The sequence below is a fragment of the Somniosus microcephalus genome, chromosome 21, assembly GCF_052327205.1.
Source record: "Somniosus microcephalus isolate GS21.2 chromosome 21, FLI_Smic_1.0, whole genome shotgun sequence".
NCBI classification, from domain to species: Eukaryota; Metazoa; Chordata; class Chondrichthyes; order Squaliformes; family Somniosidae; genus Somniosus; species Somniosus microcephalus.
This window is the reverse complement of record NC_141007.1, coordinates 69,759,646-69,778,508: the sequence shown is the minus strand read 5'-3', so window position 1 is coordinate 69,778,508 and position 18,863 is coordinate 69,759,646. Positions and strand designations below refer to the sequence as shown.

At 46.9% G+C, this 18,863-nt stretch overlaps 1 protein-coding gene across 1 annotated transcript in view; it reads right to left on the bottom strand.

The window, feature by feature from the left end:
- LOC147102930 (platelet endothelial cell adhesion molecule-like) overlaps positions 1-18,425 on the bottom strand; it is a 42,537-nt gene extending 24,112 nt beyond the window's left edge. The window contains exons 1-3 of the mRNA XM_085963877.1: positions 18,335-18,425; positions 6,018-6,235; positions 3,223-3,249 (exon numbers count right to left, since the gene is read on the bottom strand). Of these exons, the coding sequence (XP_085820003.1) occupies positions 3,223-3,249; positions 6,018-6,057 (67 nt within the window). The 5' untranslated portion in view covers positions 6,058-6,235; positions 18,335-18,425. The remainder of the gene's footprint in view (positions 1-3,222; positions 3,250-6,017; positions 6,236-18,334) is intronic.
- Positions 18,426-18,863: the final 438 nt, after the last annotated feature.

Sequence of the window (18,863 nt, the reverse complement as noted above, 5' to 3'; positions counted from 1 at the left end):
AACTATTACAGCTGTGAGGAGGGATGATATGTTGGAGGGATCATCAAACGAGGGCATATGGGTCAAATTGAAAAACAAAAAAGGGGCGATCACACTGGGAGTGTACAACAGACCCCCAAACAGTGAGAGGGAGATAGAAGAACAAATATGTAGACAAATTTCTGAGAAGTGCAAAAACTATAGGGCAGTAATAGTAGGGGATTTCAACTGGGATAAAATTAGTGTGAAGGGTATAGAAGGTGCGGAATTCCTAAAATGCATCCAGAACTTTTTTAGCCAGTATGTAGCAAGCCCAACAAGGGAGGGGACGGTTCTGGACTTAGCTTTAGGGAATGAAGCTGGGCAGGTAGAAGGCGTATCACTGGAGGGGCATTTTGGTGCTAGTGACCATAATTCTGTTAGATTTAAGGTAGTTATGGAAAAGGACAAGGATAGACCAGGAATAAAAAATTTAAATTGGGGAAAAGCAAATTTCGCTAAGCTCAGAGGGGATTTAGCCATAGTGGACTGGAAACAGCTACTTGAAGGTAAATCAGTGTCAGAGCAATGGGAGGCATTCAAGGAGGAGATCCAGAGGGTTCAGACAAAACATGTGCCCTTAAAGAAAAAAGGTAGGACTAACAAATCTAGAGCCCCCCTGGATGTCTAGAGACATGTAGGGTAGGATAAAGAAAAAAAGGGAGGCGTATGACAAATACCGAGGGCTAAATACTGCAGAATCTTTTGAGGAGTACAGAAAGTGCAGGGGTGCAATTAAAAAGGATATTAGGAAAGCAAAGTGAGAGTATGAAAAATTCTTGGCAAGTAAAATTAAGGAAAACCCAAAGATGTTTTATAAATATATTAAGAGTAAGAGGATAACTAAAGAGTAGGGCCTATTAGAGACTATGAGGGTAATCTGTGTGTGGAGGCGGGAGACGTCGGTAGGGTTCTTAATGAATACTTTGCATCTGTTTTCACAAAGGAGAGGGGCAAAGCAGACATTGCTATCAGGTGTGGGGGGGGGGGGGGGAGTGTGAAATATTAGATGAAATAAACATAGTGAGAGAGAAAGTATTAAGGGGTTTAGCAGCTTTAAAAGTGGATAAATCCCCAGGCCCGGATGAAATGTATCCCAGGCTGTTAAGCGAAGCAAAAGAGGAAATAGCAGAGGCACTGACCATCATTTTTCAATCCTCTCTGGCTTCAGGTGTGGTGCCGGAGGACTGGAGGACTGCTAATGTGGTACCCTTGTTTAAAAAGGGAGAAAAGGATAGACCGAGTAATTACAGGCCAGTCAGCCTAACCTCGGTGGTGGGAAAATTATTGGAAAGAATTCTGAAGGTCAGGATAAATCTTCATTTAGAAAGATACGGATTAATCAAGGATAGTCAGCATGGATTTGTTAAGGGAAGGTCGTGTCTGACAAACTTGATTTAATTTTTTGAGGAGGTAACAAGGAGGGTAGATGAGGGTAGTGCATTTGATGTAGTGTATATGGACTTTAGCAAGGCTTTTGATAAGGTTCCACATGGCAGACCGGTCACGAAGTTAAAAGTCCATTGGATCCAGGGCAAAGTGTCAAGTTGGATTCAAAACTGGCTCGGAGACAGGAAGCAGAGGGTAATGGTTGATGGGTGTTTTTGTGACTGGAAGGCTGTTTCCAGTGGGGTTCCGCAGGGCTCAGTACTAGGCCCCTTGCTTTTTGTGGTATATATCAACAATCTTGACTTGAATATAGGGGGTATGATTAAGAAGTTTGCAGATGATACTAAAATCGGCTGTGTGGTTGATACTGAACAAGGAAGCTGTAGACTGCAGGAAGATATCAATAAATTGGTCAGGTGGGCAGAACAGTGGCAAATGGAATTCAATCCAGAGAAGTGTGAGGTAATGCATTTGCGGAGGGCTAACAAGGAAAGGGAATGCACATTAAATGGTAGGACACCGAGTAGTGTAGAGGAACAAAGGAACCTTGGAGTGCATGTCCACAGATCCTTGAAGGTAGCAGGCCAAGTTCTGACAAAAGGTCATGGACCTGAAATGTTAACTCTGTTCCTCTCTTCACAGATGCTGCCTGACCTGCTGAGTATCTCCAGCATTTTCTGTTTTTATTTTAGGCCGAGTAGATAAGGTGGTTAAGAAGGCATACGGAATGCTTGCCTTTATTAGCCGTGGCATAGAATACAAGAGCAGGGGGGTTATGCTTCAACTGTATAAAACACTAGTTAGGCCTCAGCTAGAGTACTGCGTACAGTTCTGGTCACCACATTACAGGAAAGATGTGACTGCACTAGAGAGGGTACTGAGGAGATTTACAAGGATGTTGCCGGGAATAGAGAATCTTAGCTATGAGGAAAGACTGGATAGACTGGGTTTGTTTTCCTTGGAACAAAGGAGGCTGAGGGGAGACATTATTGAGGTTTATAAAATGATGAGGGGCATAGATAAAGTGGATAGAAAGGAACTATTTCCCTTAGCAGAGGGATCAAAAACCAGGGGGCACAGATTTAAAGTAACTGGGGGAAGGTTTAGAGGGGATTTGAGGGGAAATTTCTTCACCCAGAGGGTTGTGGGGGACTGGAACTCACTGCCTGAAAGGGTGGTAGAGGCTGAAACCCTAACCACATTTAAAAAGTACTTGGATGTGCAATTGGGATGCTGTAACCTGCAGGGCTACGGACCAAGAGCTGGGAAGTGGGATTAGGCTGGATGGCTCTTTGTTGGCCGGCGCGGACACGATGGGCCGAAATGGCCTCCTTCTGTGCTGTAACTTTCTATTCTTAGGGCCTCGGCAGCTGAAGGAAACGGCCACCAATGGTGGAGCGATGAAAATCGGGGATGCTCAAGAGGCCAGATTTGGAGGAGCGCAGATTCTGCAAGCTTATTAATGTCATCCTGTATTTTGTCTCAGCCCTCCTCTGTATTAACTATAACCCCCAATTTGGTGTCATCTGCAAATTTTGAAATTTTACTTCCCAGACCATAGTTAAATTCTCAGAGTTGCTGTGCTTTTCTGTGTAGCTTTGCCATATCCCCTGTGACTTTCTTATTGTATTGTCATAATTTAAAACACATCCAAAATATTTGGGAACAATGCATTTTCCCTTTCTTTAATTTACAGAAACCATATAATGCTTTCTATTGCATAGTATTTATCACATGCTTGTTATATTATTCTCCAGTACAATCTTATAGTAAGAGCTCAGAATATTTAAGGATTAACGTTAAACACCTCCTTACCTTGCTGTGACGTCTTAACAGCTTGAACTGAAACAATGAAAACACAGTGAAGTTTAGATATTGGAGCTTCAAATTTACACAGTGTATTAAACACACACTACAGTGATCAATCTGAAAGGATATATATTGTAAGTTTTAAATCGCTTTGTAGTAGACCGTCCGTTATTGGCACAAACTTAGAGTCATAGTCATAGAGTCATAGCGTTTTACAGCACAGAAAGAGGCCCTTCGGCCCATCGTGTCTGCGCCGGCCATCTAGCCCTGTCTATTCTAATCCCATTTTTCAGCACTTGGTCCGTAGCCTTATATGCGATGGCGTTTCAAGTGCTCATCTAAATGCTTCTTGAATGTTGTGAGGGTTCCTGCCTCTACCACCCTTTCAGGCAGTGAGTTCCAGATTCCAACCACCCTCTGGGTGCAAAAGTTTTTCCTCAAATCCCCTCTAAACCTCCTGCCCCTTACCTTGAAACTATGCCCCCTGGTTATTGACCCCTCTACTAAGGGGAAAAGTTCCTTTCTATCTACCCTATCTATGCCCCTCATAATTTTGTACACCTCAATCAGGTCCCCCCTCAGCCTTCTCTGCTCTAAGGAAAACAATCCCAGCCTGTCCAGTCTCTCTTCATAGCTGAAGCGCTCCAGCCCAGGTAACATCCTGGTGAATCTCCTCTGTACCCTCTCCAATGCAATCACATCCCTCCTATAAAGTGTGGCGACCAGAACTGCACACCGTATTCCAGCTGTGGCCTAACTAACATTTTGTACAGCTCCATCATAACCTCCCTGCTGTTATATTCTATGCCTTGGCTAATGAAGGCAAGTATCCCATATGCCTTTTTAACCACCTTATCTACCTGTCCTGCTGCCTTCAGGGATCTATGTACATGCACACCAAGGTCCCTCTGATCCTCTGTCCTTCCTAGGATCCTACCATTCATTGTGTATTCCCTTGCCTTGTTTGTCCTCCCAAAATGCATCATCTCACACTTTTCAGGGTTAAATTCCATTTGCCACTGTTCTGCCCATCTAACCATCCCGTCTATATCATTTTGTAGCCTGAGGCTTCCCTCCTCGCTATTTACCACTCCACCAATTTTCATGTAATCTGCAAACTTACTGATCATACCTCCTACATTCATATCTAAATCATTAATGTACACTACAAACAGCAAAGGACCCAGCACCGATCCCTGCGGTATACCACTGGACACAGGCTTCCAGTCACAAAACCAACCTTCGACGATCACCCTCTGCCTCCTGCCACTAAGCCAATTTTGGATCCAATGTGCCAAAAGCCTTACTGAAGTCCATGTAGACTACATCAAATGCATTACGCTCATCCACACACCTAGTCACCCCCTCAAAAAATTCAATCAAATTGGTCAGATATGATCTCCCCCTGACAAAGCCATGCTGACTACCCCTGCTTAATCCCTGCATCTCCAAGTGGAGACTAATTCTGTCCCTCAGAATTTTTTCCAATAATTTCCCTACCACTGATGTTAGGCTCACCGGCCTGTAATTCCCTGGTTTATCCCTACTGCTCTTCTTGAACAATGGTACTATGTTAGCTGTTCTCCAGTCCTCTGGCACCTCCCCTGTGGCCAGAGAGGTTCTGAAAATTTGTGTCAGAGCCCCTGCAATCTCCTTCCTTGCCTCACACAGCAGCCTGGGATACATCCCGTCAGGGCCTGGGGATTTATCTACTTTTAAGCCCGCTAAAAACCGCTAGTACCTGCTCCCTCTCAATGCTAATTTGGTCAAGTATATCACAATCCCCCTGCCTGATTTCTATGCCTACATCACCCTTCTCCATAGTGAACACAGATGCAAAATATTCATTTAAAACCTCACCTACATCTTGCGGCTCTACACACAGATTGCTACTTTGGTCCCTAATGTGTCCTACTCTTTCCCTGGTTATCCTCTTGCCCTTAATATACTTATAAAACACCTTGGGATTTTCCTTTATTTTGCCCGCCAGTGTTTTTTCATGCCCCCTCTTCGCTCTCCTAATTTCTTTTTTAAGTACCCCCCTGCACTTTCTATACTCCTCTCGGGCTTCCACTGTTTTTAGTCCTTTGTATCTGCCAAAAGCCTCCCTTTTTTCCCTAATCCATTCTTGTATATCCCTTGACATCCAGGGTTCCCTGGGCTTGTTGGTCCCACCCTTGACCTTTACGGGAACATGTTGGCACTGTACTCTCTCTAATTCCTTTCTGAATGACTCCCATTGCTCTGATGTGGATTTTCCTACAAGTAGCTGATCCCAGTCCACTTTGGCCAGATCCTGCCTTATCATATTAAAATTGGCCTTCCCCCAATTTAGAACCTTTATTTCCGGTCCATCTTTGTCCTTTTCCATGACTACCTTAAATCTCACCGAATTATGGTCACTGTCACCAAAATGCTCTCCTACTTCCCAGATCATAGTTAAATTCTCAGAGTTCCTGTGCTTTTCTGTGTAGCTTTACCACAGTCCCTGTGTATTTCTTATCGTATTGTCATAATTTAAAACACATCCAAAATATTTGGAAATAATGCATTTCCCTTTTTTTAATTCCTTATCTCTCTGCCAACAATTTTTAGTTTTTATCATGATGCTTGTTGCCCCTGCAATCATGGCGAAATGCAGAACTTTCCAAAAAAAAAGGTTAACTCTATAATCCTGCCCCCCAACCTAACCACATTCATGTCAGGCTTTCTGTCTCTGGTTCTAATGCTGACCATTTACGTTGATGCTGATAAAATCATTTTAAAAATTAGTTGTTAAAGAAGATATATACTGTACTTACATAGCAGAACAATCCAAAGAGGAAAGCTTGTTTTCAACATCTTAGTTGAACTGCGATGATCAAAAAGTGCTTTTTTCTGGAGTAACAGTTAGTGTGAGATAAGCGTGTGCACATACGTCTGGCAGTGTAGATTAGGAAGTGCTATTTTTTGTTGTTACCGCATGACTTCCGTGCCTCATGCATATCGAATTAGATTCAACAACATTTAGCCCTTTCATCTGCTGAAACAAAGCTGCTTTTTTATTTGGACTTACTTCAACAAGTCATTTATACAGCACCTTTAACGTAGTGAAACATCCCAAGGTGCTTCACAGGAGCGATTATCAAACAAAAATCTGACCCCGAGCCGCATAAGGAGGTATTAGGGCAGGAGACCAAAAGCTTGGTCAAAGAGGTCGGTTTTAAGGAGTGTCTTAAAAGAGGAGAGAGAGGGGGAGAGGTTTAGTGAGGGAATTCTAGAGCTTAGAGTCATGATCTTGTATTCATAGAAACATAGAAACATAGAAGATAGGAGCAGGAGTAGGCCATTCGGCCCCTCGAGCCTGCTCCGCCATTTAATGAGATCATGGCTGATCATCCAAATTCAGTACCCTGTCCCTGCCTTCTCCCCATATCCCTTAATCCCTTTAGCCCTAAGAAATATATCTAACTCCTTCTTGAATATATTTAATGAATTTAATGAACAGTTGTAGAGAATTCCACAGGTTCACCACTCTCTGGGTGAAGAAATTCCTCCTCATCTCTGTCCTAAATGACTTACCCCTTATTCTTAGACTGTGACCCCTGGTTCTGGACTCCCCGCCATTGGGCACTTCCTGCATCTAGTCTCTCTAGTCCTGTTAGAATTTTATAAGTTTCAATAAGATCCCCTCTCATTCTTCCAAACTCTAGTGAATATAAGCCTAATCGACCCAATCTCTCTTCATACGTCATTCCTGGCATCCCAGGTATCAGCCTGGTGAATCTTCGCTGCACTCCCTCCATGGCAAGAACATCCTTCCTCAGATAAGGCGACCAAAACTGCACACAATACTCAAGATGTGGTCTCACCAAGGCCCTGTACAACTGCAGCAAGACATCCTTGCTCCTGTACTTGAATCCTCTCGCTATGAAGGCCAACATACCATTTGCCTTCTTAACCGCCTGCTGCACCTGCATGCTTACCTTCAGCGACTGGTGCACAAGGACACCCAGGTCTTGTTGCACGTCCCCTTCTCCCAATCTATTGCCGTTCAGATAATAATCTGCCTTCCTGTTTTTGCCACCAAAGTGGATAACCTCGCATTTATCCACATTATACTGCGTCTGCCATGCATCTGCCCAATCACCCAACCTGTCCAAATCATGCTGGAGTTTCTCGGCATCCTCCTCACAGCACACACGCCCACCCAGCTTTGTGTCGTCTGCAAACTTGGAGACATTACATCTAGTTCCCTCATCTAGATCATTAATATATATTGTGAATAGCTGGGTTCCTAGGACCGATCCCTGCAGTACCCCACTAGTCACTGCCTGCCACTCGGAAAAAGACCCGTTTATTCTAACTCTTTGCTTCCTGTCTGCCAACCAGTTCTCTATCCAAGTCAGTACCTTACCCCCAGTCCCATGTGCTTTAACTTTGCACGCTAATCTCTTATGCGGGACCTTATCGAAAGCCTTCTGAAAGTCCAAATACACCATTCCACTGGTTCTCCCTTATCTATTCTACCAGTTACATCCTCAAAAAATTCCAGTAGATTAGTCAAGCACGATTTACCTTTTGTAAATCCATGTTGACTTTGTACTATCCTGTCACTGTTTTCCAAGTGCTCTGCTATTACATCTTTTATAATGGACTGTAGCATTTTCCCCACTATTGATGTCAGGCTTACCGGTCTATAATTCCCCGTTTTCTCTCTACCACCTTTTTTAAATAGTGGGGTTACATTAGCTACCCTCCAATCCATGGGAACTGTGCCCGAGTCTATAGAATTTTGGAAGATGACCGGCAATGCATCTACTATTTCTAGGGCCACTTCCTTAAGTACCCTCGGATGTAGATTATCAGGCCTTGGGGATTTATCGGCCTTCAATCCCATCAATTTCCCTAACACCATTTCCCTACAAACACGGATTTCATTCAGTTCCTTCGTCTCATTAGACCCTATGTTCCCCGACATCTCTGGGAGGTTATTTGTGTCCTCCTTTGTGAAGACAGAACCAAAGTATGTATTTAATTGGTCTGCCATTTCTTTGTTCTCCATTATAAATTGCCCTGATTCTGACTGCAAGGGACCTACGCTTGAGGGCGGGAGGTTTAGAGGGGATTTGAGAAAGAACTTTTTCACCCAGAGGGTGGTTGGAGTCTGGAACTCACTGCCTGAAAGGGTTGTGGAGGCAGGAACTCTCACAACATTTAAGAAGCATTTGGATGAGCACTTGAAATGCCACAGCATACAAGGCTACGGACCAAATGCTGGAATATGGGATTAGATTAGACAGGGCTTGATGGCCGGCGCGGACACGATGGGCCGAAGGGCCTCTATCCGTGCTGTATAACTCTATGACTCTATGACTCTATAAATTCCGCTGATTCTGACTGCAAGGGACCTACGCTTGACTTCACCAATCTTTTTCTCTTCACATATCTATAAAAGCTTTTACAGTCAGTTTTTATGTTCCCTGCAAGCTTACTCTCATTCTATTTTCCCCCTCTTAATTAATTCCTTTGTCCTCCTTTGCTGAATCCTAAACTGCTCCCAATCCTCAGGTTTGCTGCTTTTTCTAGCCAATTTATATGCCCTCTCCTTGGATCTTGTGCTATCCCTAATTTCCCTTGTTAACCACGGTTGAGTCACCTTTTTTGTTTTATTTTTATGCCAAACAGGGATGAACAAATTCTGTAGTTCATCCATGCGATGTTTAAAAGTTTGCCATTGCCCATCCACTGTCAGCCCTTTAAGTAATGTTCCCCAATTCATCTGAGCCAACTCGCGCCTCATACCATCGTAGTTTCCTTTATTTAAATTCAGTACCCTAGTCTCTGAGTCAACTACTTCACTCTCCAGCTTAATGAAGAATTCTATCATATTATGATCGCTCCTCCCCAAGCACAAGATTGCTAATTAATCCTTTCTCATTACATAATACCAAGTCTAAGATGGCCTGATTTCTAGTTGGTTCCTCGACATATTGGTCCAGGAAACCATCCCGTATACACTCTAGGAATTCCTCCTCCACAGTATTGTTGCTTATTTGATTAGCCCAATCTATATGTAGATTAATGTCACCCATGATAACTGCTGTGCCCTTATTGCACACGTCTCTAATTTCCCATTTAATGCCATCCCCAACCTCAGCATTACTGTTTGGGGGTCTGTATACAACTCCCACTAACGTTTTCTGCCCCTTGGTATTTCTCAGCTCTACCTATACAGATTCCACATTGTCAGAGCTAATATCCTTCCTTACTACTGTGTTAATCTTCACTTTAACCAGCAATGCTACCCCACCTCCTTTTCCTTTTTCCCTGTCCTTCCTGAATATTGAATACCCCTGGATGTTGAATTCCCAGCCTTGGTCACCCTGGAGCCATGTCTTCGTAATCCCAATTATATCATATCTGTTTACATCTATTTGCGCAGCTAATTCATCCACCTTATTATGAATGCTCCTCGCATTAAGACACAAAGCCTTCAGGCTTGTTTTTTAACACTCTTAGTCCTTTTAGAATTATTATTTACTGTGGCCCTGTTTGATTTACACCCTTGATTTCTCTGCCTTCCACTTTTGCTTTTCTCCTTCCTGTCTTTTGTTCCTATCCTTGCTTCCCTTTCCTCTGTCTCCCTGCACAGGTTCCCAACCCCCTGCCATTTTAGTTTAAACCCTCCCCAACAGCACTAGCAAACACTCCCCCTAGGACATCAGTCCCGGTCCTGCCCAGGTGCAAACCGTCCAGTTTGTACTGGTCCCATCTCCCCCAGAACCGGTCTCAATGTCCCAGGAATTTGAATCCTTCCCCTTTGCACCATTCCTCTAGCCATGTATTCATCTGAAATATCCTTCTATTTCTACTCTGACTAGTACGTGGCACTGGTAGCAATCCTGAGATTACTACCGTTGAGGTCCTATTTTTTAATTTACCTCCTAACTCCCTATATTCAGCTTTTAGGACCTCATCCCATTTTTTACCTATATCGTTGGTACCTATATGCACCATGACAACTGGCTGTTCACACTCCCCCTCCAGAATGCCCTGCAGCCGCTTCGAGACATCCTTGACCCTTGCACCAGGGAGGCAACATAGCATCCTGGTGTCTCGTTTGCGACCGCAGAAACGCCTATCTGTTCCCCTTACAATAGAATCCCCTATCACGATAGCTCTCACGCTCTTTTTCCTCCCATCCTGTGCAGCAGAACCATCCATGGTGCCAGGAAGTTGGCTACTGCTGCCTTCCCCCGATAAGCCATCTCCCCCAACAATATCCAAAGTGGTATATCTGTTTGAGAGGGGGTGGTCACAGGGGACCCCTGCACTACCTGCCTGCGCCTACTACTCTGCCTGGTGGTCACCCATTCCCTTCCTGCCTGTGCAGCCTTTACCTGCGGTGTGACCAACTCCCTAAACGTGCTATCCACGACGTCCGCAGCATCGCGAATGCTCCAGTATGTATCCATTCACAGCTCCAGCGCCGCAATGCGGTCTGCCAGTAGCTGCAGCTGGATACACTTCCTGCACACATGGTCTTCAGGGACACAGGAAGTGTCCCTGATTTCCCACATAGCGCAGGAGGAGCATGCCATGGGGCCGAGCTGTCCTGCCATGACTTACCCTTTAATTAATTTAAATTAAAGCAAATCAATACCACTAATTACACTACAATTAAATGATATACTCAAGGACCCTTGGTTACTAGCACTGCCGCTACACAACAGAGACCGTAGAAACTATAAACCACAAAAATTAAGCTTGGAAGTTCTGCAAGGAAAAAAAAACATGCTCTTAATTAAAATAGAAAGCCAGACACAGTGGATGGATGCATTTGGAGGAATTTATGATGTGGTGTTTAGATATGTTTCTGTTTTTTTTTGAAAAATTAGAAATTAGCATGTGCAACTCAAAAATCTTGCTGTAAGTGATTACTTTATGTGCTACCCAGAGTCAGATTCTCTCACCACCCGCCACAGGCCCAGCCTGGCAGCTATGTCCTTCAGGACTCAGTCAGCTCGGTCAGTCCTGAAGGACATAGCTGCCAGACTGGGCCTGCGGCAGGTGGTGAGAGAACCAACACGAGGGAAAACCTTTCTTAACCTCGTCATCACCAATCTACCTGTCGCAGATGCATCTGTCCATGACAGTATTGGTAGCAGTGACCACCACATAGCCCTTGTGGAGACGAAGTCCCGTCTTCACACTGAAGACACCCTCCATCGTGTTATGTGGCACTACCACCGTGCTAAATGGGATAGATTCAGAACAGATCCAGCAGCTCAAAACTGGGCATCAATGAGGTGCTGTGGGCCATCAGCAGCAGAATTGTATTCCACTACAATCTGTAACCTCATGGCTTGGCATATCCCTCACTCTACCATTACCAGCAAGCCAGGGGATCAACCCTGGTTCAATGAGGAGTGTAGAAGAGCATGCCAGGAGCAGCACCAGGCTTACCTAAAAATGCGATACCAACCTGGGGAAGCTGCAACACAGGACTACATGCATGCTAAACAGTGGAGGCAGCATGCTATAGACAGGGCTAAGCGATCCCACAATCGACGGATCAGATCAAAGCTCTGCAGTCCTACCATATCCAGTCCTGAATGGTGGTGGACAATTAAACAACTAACGGGAGGAGGAGCCTCCATGAACATCCTCAATGATGGCAGAGCCTAGCACGAGTGCAAAAGACAAAGCTGAAGCATTTGCAATGATCTTCAGCCAGAAGTGCCGAATGGATGATCCATATCGGCCTCATCCTGAGGTCGTTAGAGGTCAATCACCTCAGCCCCAGGACATCGCTGCAGGAATTCCTCAGGGCAGTGTCCTACCCCGAAACATCTTCAACTGCTTCATCAATGACCTTCCCTCCATCATAAGGTCAGAACTGGGGATGTTTGCTGATGATTGCAGAGTGTTCAGCGCCATTCGCAACTCCTCAGAAAATGGAGCAGTCCACGCCCGCATGCAGCAAGACCTGGGCAACATTCAGCTGGGCTGATAAGTGGCAAGTAACATTCGTGCCACACAAGTGCCAGGCAATGACTAAGTCCAACAAGCGAGAGTCTAACCACCTCCCTTTGATATTCAACAGCATTACCATCACCAAATCCCCCACCATCAACATCCCGGGGGTCACCATTGACCAGAACCTTAGCTGGACCAGCCACATAAATACTGTGGCAACAAGAGCAGGTCAGAGGCTAGGTATTCTGCAGCAAGTGTCTTACCTCCTGACTCCCCAAAGCCTTTCCACCATCTACAAGGCACAAGTAAGGAGTGTGATGGAATACTCTCCACTTGCCTGGATGAGTGCAGTTCCAACAACACTCAAGAAGCTCGACATCATTCAGGACAAAGCAGCCCGCTTGATTGGAACCCCATCCATCACCTTCAACATTCACTCCCTCCACGACCGGCGTACCGTGGCTGCAGTGTGTACCATCTACAAGATGCACTGCAGCAACTCACCAAGGCTTCTTCGGCAGCACCTCCCAAACCCGCAACCTCTACCACCTAGAAGGACAAGGGCAGTAGGCGCATGGGAACACCATCACCTCCAAGTTCCCCTCCAAGTCACACACTATCCTGACTTGGAAATATATCGCCGATCATCATCGCTGGGTCAAAATCCTAGAACTCCCTCCCTGACAGCACTGTGGGAGTACCTTCACCACACGGACTGCAGCGGTTCAAGAAGGCAGCTCACCACCACCACCTCGGGCAATTAGGGATGGGCAATAAATGCTGGCCTTGCCAGCGACGCCCACATCCTGGAACTAATTTTTAAAAAGCGTGTATTTGTAAAGTGGTTTAGCATGGTTTCTGTAGCTCAGTGAAAGCCAAACCACCTGTTCCACCTGTTGCAGTGCAGCTGTAGGCAGCACCGGAAAGAGCTGCCAAGCTCCGTGCAAAGCGGCTGCGATACCCCAGACACACAGAAAGGGGAGATTTTCAACTCCTAGCTACCCATAGACGCGAAAGGCTGCTGTTCATCCACTGAGGATATTTGAGATGGCCCTAGTGGGTGACTTCGGACCTCTGACCAGAGAGCGCCCGGCTGCAGATTGTAGCATCGCGGCTACGGCTGGAGTAGTGTGGCCCTGCTGCTTTCTAGCACCAACACGGGCACTGGTTGAGGGGACTGGCAGGGGAGCAGAGTACGCTGTCGTCCTGAGAGAGGATGGCATGCGCCTCTCCCATGGCGACACTGCCACTTACATGGAGCTGCGGCTCAGCACTCCCACTGCTCTAAGCAAGAGCAGAGTGTAGGGGTGGTGTAACGGTTTGGAAGCCCCCAGTCATGCTTTCTTTCACGCTTAGCGAGCTGAAAGAGAGAGCGGAGCCCAGAGTCTGAACTACAGTAATCTGAGCTTCCATCAAAGCTGTCAGAGCTGCCACCACAGGCTGCGTAACTGAGAGGCCCACTGCTGTGGGTATAGAGGTGACCACATGCTCCGTGATTGACTGCATTAATTCAATGCTATGCACGTTGACCCCACATAAGTAGAAGGTGGACATCTCCACACTGTCCGATATTGTGTGCAGGCTTCCTGGCAGGCAGTCCAATTCACTGGGCTGTTGGTGGTAAACAACCCTCTTATAGGCAGGACCCACCAGGTGGGGCCCGCGTGCACTCTTATGGAGACCCCTACTCCTCCACTCACTTAGGCCTCCACTACAACTCCAGGTCCCAACTGTGGATCAGGAGTGGGAACTCCTGGCTTAGGGAATCCTGGCCATGCCCCTCTGCCCATCATTTGTCTTGTGAGAGGCCAGAAGAAGTTCCATCCCATGCAAATCAATGAGGAGACTTGGTGGAACCCCTTTGGACTTTCAGGGCCAGTATTTTCCAAGAAATGGCGTACATGGAAATAATATCACTGTGTATTGGGACCATCAGTAAATAGATTACTGCAATAACACGTCAATAACTCATTGGTGGAATCGTTTGGTGGAATTGTTGCAAAGTTCAAAAAGTAGCTTTGTCCGACTGCCCCTCCCTGTCACTCAGAAATGTCACTCTGAATCCCGAGCTTAGGTTTGTCGTTGGTTGCTCCACTCATGCGTGGCCTTCTGATAAACCTCAAGTATCTACATTTTCACAGCGGCTTCACGCACAATCATTGCGTGCTCCACAGCAGGATTGCTGTTGTTTGCATCACTTATACCAGTTGAGTGGCAATTTAGGTGCTTGTGAAAGGGGCTTTTTTTGCAGGTTTCTCATGATTGGTTCTTGCTAATGGAATTGTGCTTTGTAAAATCGCCCATAGAAATATCACCCCAGCCGCGATTTTAATTAGTAGCTGTTTGAGTGAGGGCTTCTGCTGAAATAACAGAGGAATCATTTCAGAGAAATATGTTCTGCATTAGTACACTACTATCCCATGGCATAATTTCAGGGACAGTTATTAGCCCTTTTTTAATAGAAAGTGAATACCCTTCTGCAGTGACAGATAGTGTGGACCCTAGTGGTGGGGGCTAATATGGATAGCCCCTGAAAACAGGCGCGAGGACCACAATGCGCAATTACCTCGTGCCCATGCAGGCAGCATGCTGTCTTCATGCTGCCTGCTCATTATCATGTTTTCTGCATGCAGCCATCACTAACCACACTGTTCATTGGCTGCACGCATCAGCAGGGAGCCCAATATCGTTACTTGCTAGCACTACCTAAAGCTAGCCTGCACTGCTTAAAGCTAGCCTGCACCTCATAAAGGGAAGGTGCATTGTGGCTACTGGAAGTGCTGACATCATTCGGAATAGTGCTCTGCAACAAAGAACAATAGCTGACCATGGGAGAGGGCATGCACCAAGGTTTTCGGATGCCGCACTGGAGGCCTTGGTGGAGGAGGTGGAAAGGAGGAGAGATGTCCTATATCGCAGTGGGGCAGGAGGCCCTTCAGACACATGGTCAAAAGGAAGTGGGAGCAGAATGCCAGGAGTTTAGCCCTGATGACCTGGATGCAGTGCCAGAAGTTTAATGACCTCACATGAGTGGTCAAGGTCAGTGAATGCGTCTTCAAATACCATCTCCTACCAACTGCACCACTAGCCTCAGCCACTGCTCAATGCACCATACCCCAATCACTCACCTACCAACAATCTCTATCAATCAGGACTCATACTGAACATTCATAAGCTTCACCTCCCCCTCACACACTTAGCACTGTTGCAAACCTAGCACACATTGCCAGCTATTCACCATGACAGCCACATCACCCAAACATATTGCACAATACTCACTGACACACTTCCCTCTCTCTTGTAGGAGAAGGTGCTGCACAAATGGAGACAGCAGGAACTAACCAGAGGGGGAAAGGTGCGCCTGCATGTTCTAACCCCACTTGGAGGAAATGGTGCTGACCATTAGTGGAAGGGCCATTGCTGAGGCTGTGGCCAGCGGCGGGACTGAATCCATTGAAGAGGACGGGATCCCCATACCTGATCCTCCTTCTCACATCCCAGTTCCCCCTCATCCCATAATCTCTTCTGACTTACAAGCTGCGGATGGTGTAAGCATGCACTTCGTACTTTCCCCTCTCCCCTCACCACAACCTTACACTTGTGCCCTTTTCCTTTCAGATACTCAAGAAGTGCAACCTGGCCAGGCAGTGGAGGAAGACCAAGAGGACAGTAATGATGAAGACACATCGTCGCCAATGTTCCCGTTAAGCTGCGCAGCCGCGTTGCAGCGCTCTGGAGGTCCCGCACCGGCTGCTTGCCGGCTTCACAATGGAAAATCGCACGTGTGCGGAAATTTGAATGGGCCGCGCAGCCAAGAAAAATTACAGGGATCATTGATCGTCACTAGATTTCACACTCGCAGCCACCAGCTCAGATACTGACACTGCGCGTAATTTAGAGGATAGCATAGAGGCGGGATCTGCACCTGGTGAGATACTGGGCACGAGTGGGCTGCAGCCAGGGCAGGGGGGCAAGGATAGCACAGGTGCCAGCTTGCCGGAGGGCGAGGTCGCGCACGAGTTCTGCTGCAGAGGACTCAGATGAGGACTACGATGGGGCAGGCCACAGAAGAACGCTGATGGGTTTGCACAATGAAATGCTTGGTGCATTGGGATGCTTGCCAGAAATCCAGCGTTCAATGTCAAAGGAGCATGGCACAGGGCTTTGCGCAGAGCTTGGAGCCCACCCTTTCCGGCATGGAAGTGGTGGCCAACACTTGTGGACCCAACCATGATGCAGCGTCTGATGGCCGATGTCTTAGCTTCCATTGCAGCACAAGCAGCAGCCACCCAACGTCGGAGTGCTGCAGTGGAAATGTAGACTGCTGTCATGCAAGCTCAGACTGCTGCCATCATGGCTGTGGATTACAGTCATAAAGTCATAGAGTTATACAGCACAGAAAGAGGCCCTTCAGCCCATTGTGTCTGCACCGGCCATCAAGCCCTATCTATTCTAATCCCATTTTCCAGCACTTGGTCCGTAGCCTTGTTCAAAGGGGCTTGCAGGGTGTCACGGTAGTCCAGCACACTGTCCTCCAACAGATTACTAGAATTGCTGAGGCGCCGCCCTGGGTGGTGGCTGAATTGCAGCTGGCACAGCGGACTGCCGCAGAATGAAGGCATTATGACTGCTGCCAGTATAGCGGGCATCGACCTGCATTATTCGCTGCCTAGGATCGCATGCTAGCTGGACGTTGAGGGAGTGGAATCCCTTTCGGTTCCGGTGTATGGCAGAGCTGACATGCGGCGGCCACAAAGCGATGTGCGTGCAGTCAATGGCACCCTGCACCCTGGGGAAGCCTGCAATCCTAGCGAAGCCGCGTGCTCGCTCCACCTGCTTCTCTCTGGCAAGAGAGAATGAAATGTAGCCAGCTCTCTTGGAATAGAAAGTCTCAGTGACCTCCCTTATGCAACAGTGGATGGCAAACTGTGAGATGTTGTAAATATCTCCAGCTCCCGCCTGGAAGGAGCCCGACGCATAAAAGTTCATCACCACTTTTGCAGCCACTGGCAACGCGGTCCTTGCTCTGCTCCGAGGTGCAGTTGTGGCTATAGCAGGTGGCAGATTTCAGTGAGAACGTCCTTACTGAAGCACAGACGTCTCACACATTGTTCCGCGCTGAGGTTCAGCTCGGAGAATTTCTCCCTAAACACCCTGGGTGCATATGGCCTCCTTCTGAGAGCCCTTCTCCCCCTCTTCCTTCTTCCTCTTCCAGCAGCTTGTCCTGCTCTGCGTGCCCTCGGTTCATTCTCCACGTCTGCCAGCAAGTGGTTTGTGCAAAAGCTTTGAAGACAGGAAAAGGTCCTTCAGCACCTGCCACACCACTGCCTGTAGACTTTAGCAACTTTAAGCAACTATAGAAAGAACCAAGCACTTGTAGAATCGTAGCAACAGCCGGTAGAAATAAATCAGCAATTAACCTGTGATGATCCCTTTAAATAGTGCTGGTGGCGGGCCCTTCCTGCTGCTGAGCATTTGTTCAGCTGTGCAAGGTTAAGAGAGGGCGTTAGCTGGAGCGTTGCGCTCCGAAATGGCACCGCTGGCGTCAAATCAGCGTTGTACGCTGATAGACGTCGTGATCTGCCGGCTCTGCGTACTTCCAGTGGATGTTCACTGCGCGCGCGTTAACGCCCTCATCAATATGGCAGCTGGCGCGATTTGCCCCATAATTGTGCGCGTGCGCCGCGGACAGCATTGGAACCAAAACGGCGCTAGTAGCTCTGAAAAAAACAGGCGCTAAGGATCCGAATTTTGCGCCCATGGTCTTTTTCTTTTACAATCTGTGGGCACTTTGCAATGTCCGGTTGTTTTTGTGTCACTTCTGTTCGGAAGGAGATTTGAAAATGTGGTAATACCATCAAAAAAAAGTGATAGGGCCAGAAATTCCAGGCCAGAAGCGTGAGTGCGCTCGGTGTACTCACGCTTCTGGCCGTTGGAAATGCCGGCGTTCAGCAGGAACAGCGCATGCGGGGAACGCCGGCATTTCCAGACCTCGAGCGCGTGCGACTGCACAGGCAGCGCTTGCGCAGTGAACTTCGTGGATTTCGTTCATGAAATCCGTGAGGGTAAGTCCTCAGAACTTACACTGAAAAAAAGCAAGGGCCAGAAATTCCAGAACGGGGCTTGCAGCGCGTGCAAGCCCCGTATTTGCACTTACCCCGCGCTCCTGCCAATCAGCTCCAGGGACGCCTGCACTTCCAGAAACTGAAACAAGAATCCCGGGCAGCGTATGACGTCACGCCGCCCAGGAGTGCAGCCAGCGCGGACCCAGGAGCGTGCAGTGTAAGTGAGACACGCCCCTTGAGGTCTCAGTTTCACTGGACACGCCCCCAATGTTTCTGTCAAGCTGCTTTGCTTTTTTACATGCAAAGCAGCAGTTTAAATAGGTTTTTGGAAGTTTTTTCAAGATTTTGGTAACTTTTATAAAATTTTTAAAATGTTTACATTATTTTGAGTAATCTGAAGTAGTTTTAAAGAGAATTAAAGCAATTTAAAGACTTTTAAAAGCCCTAAAAGAATTTTTTTAATTCCATTTATTTATTTAGCAATGTCGTCGTCATACGTGTCTTCACACTGTTCCCTTTGGGGAACTGTATGAAGTGGTGGAAGGATTTATGGTCGTGATTAACGCTCATTCCGTGACCGTAACCATCTTTGAACCAGCCATTAGGGCGGTTAGTCCTATG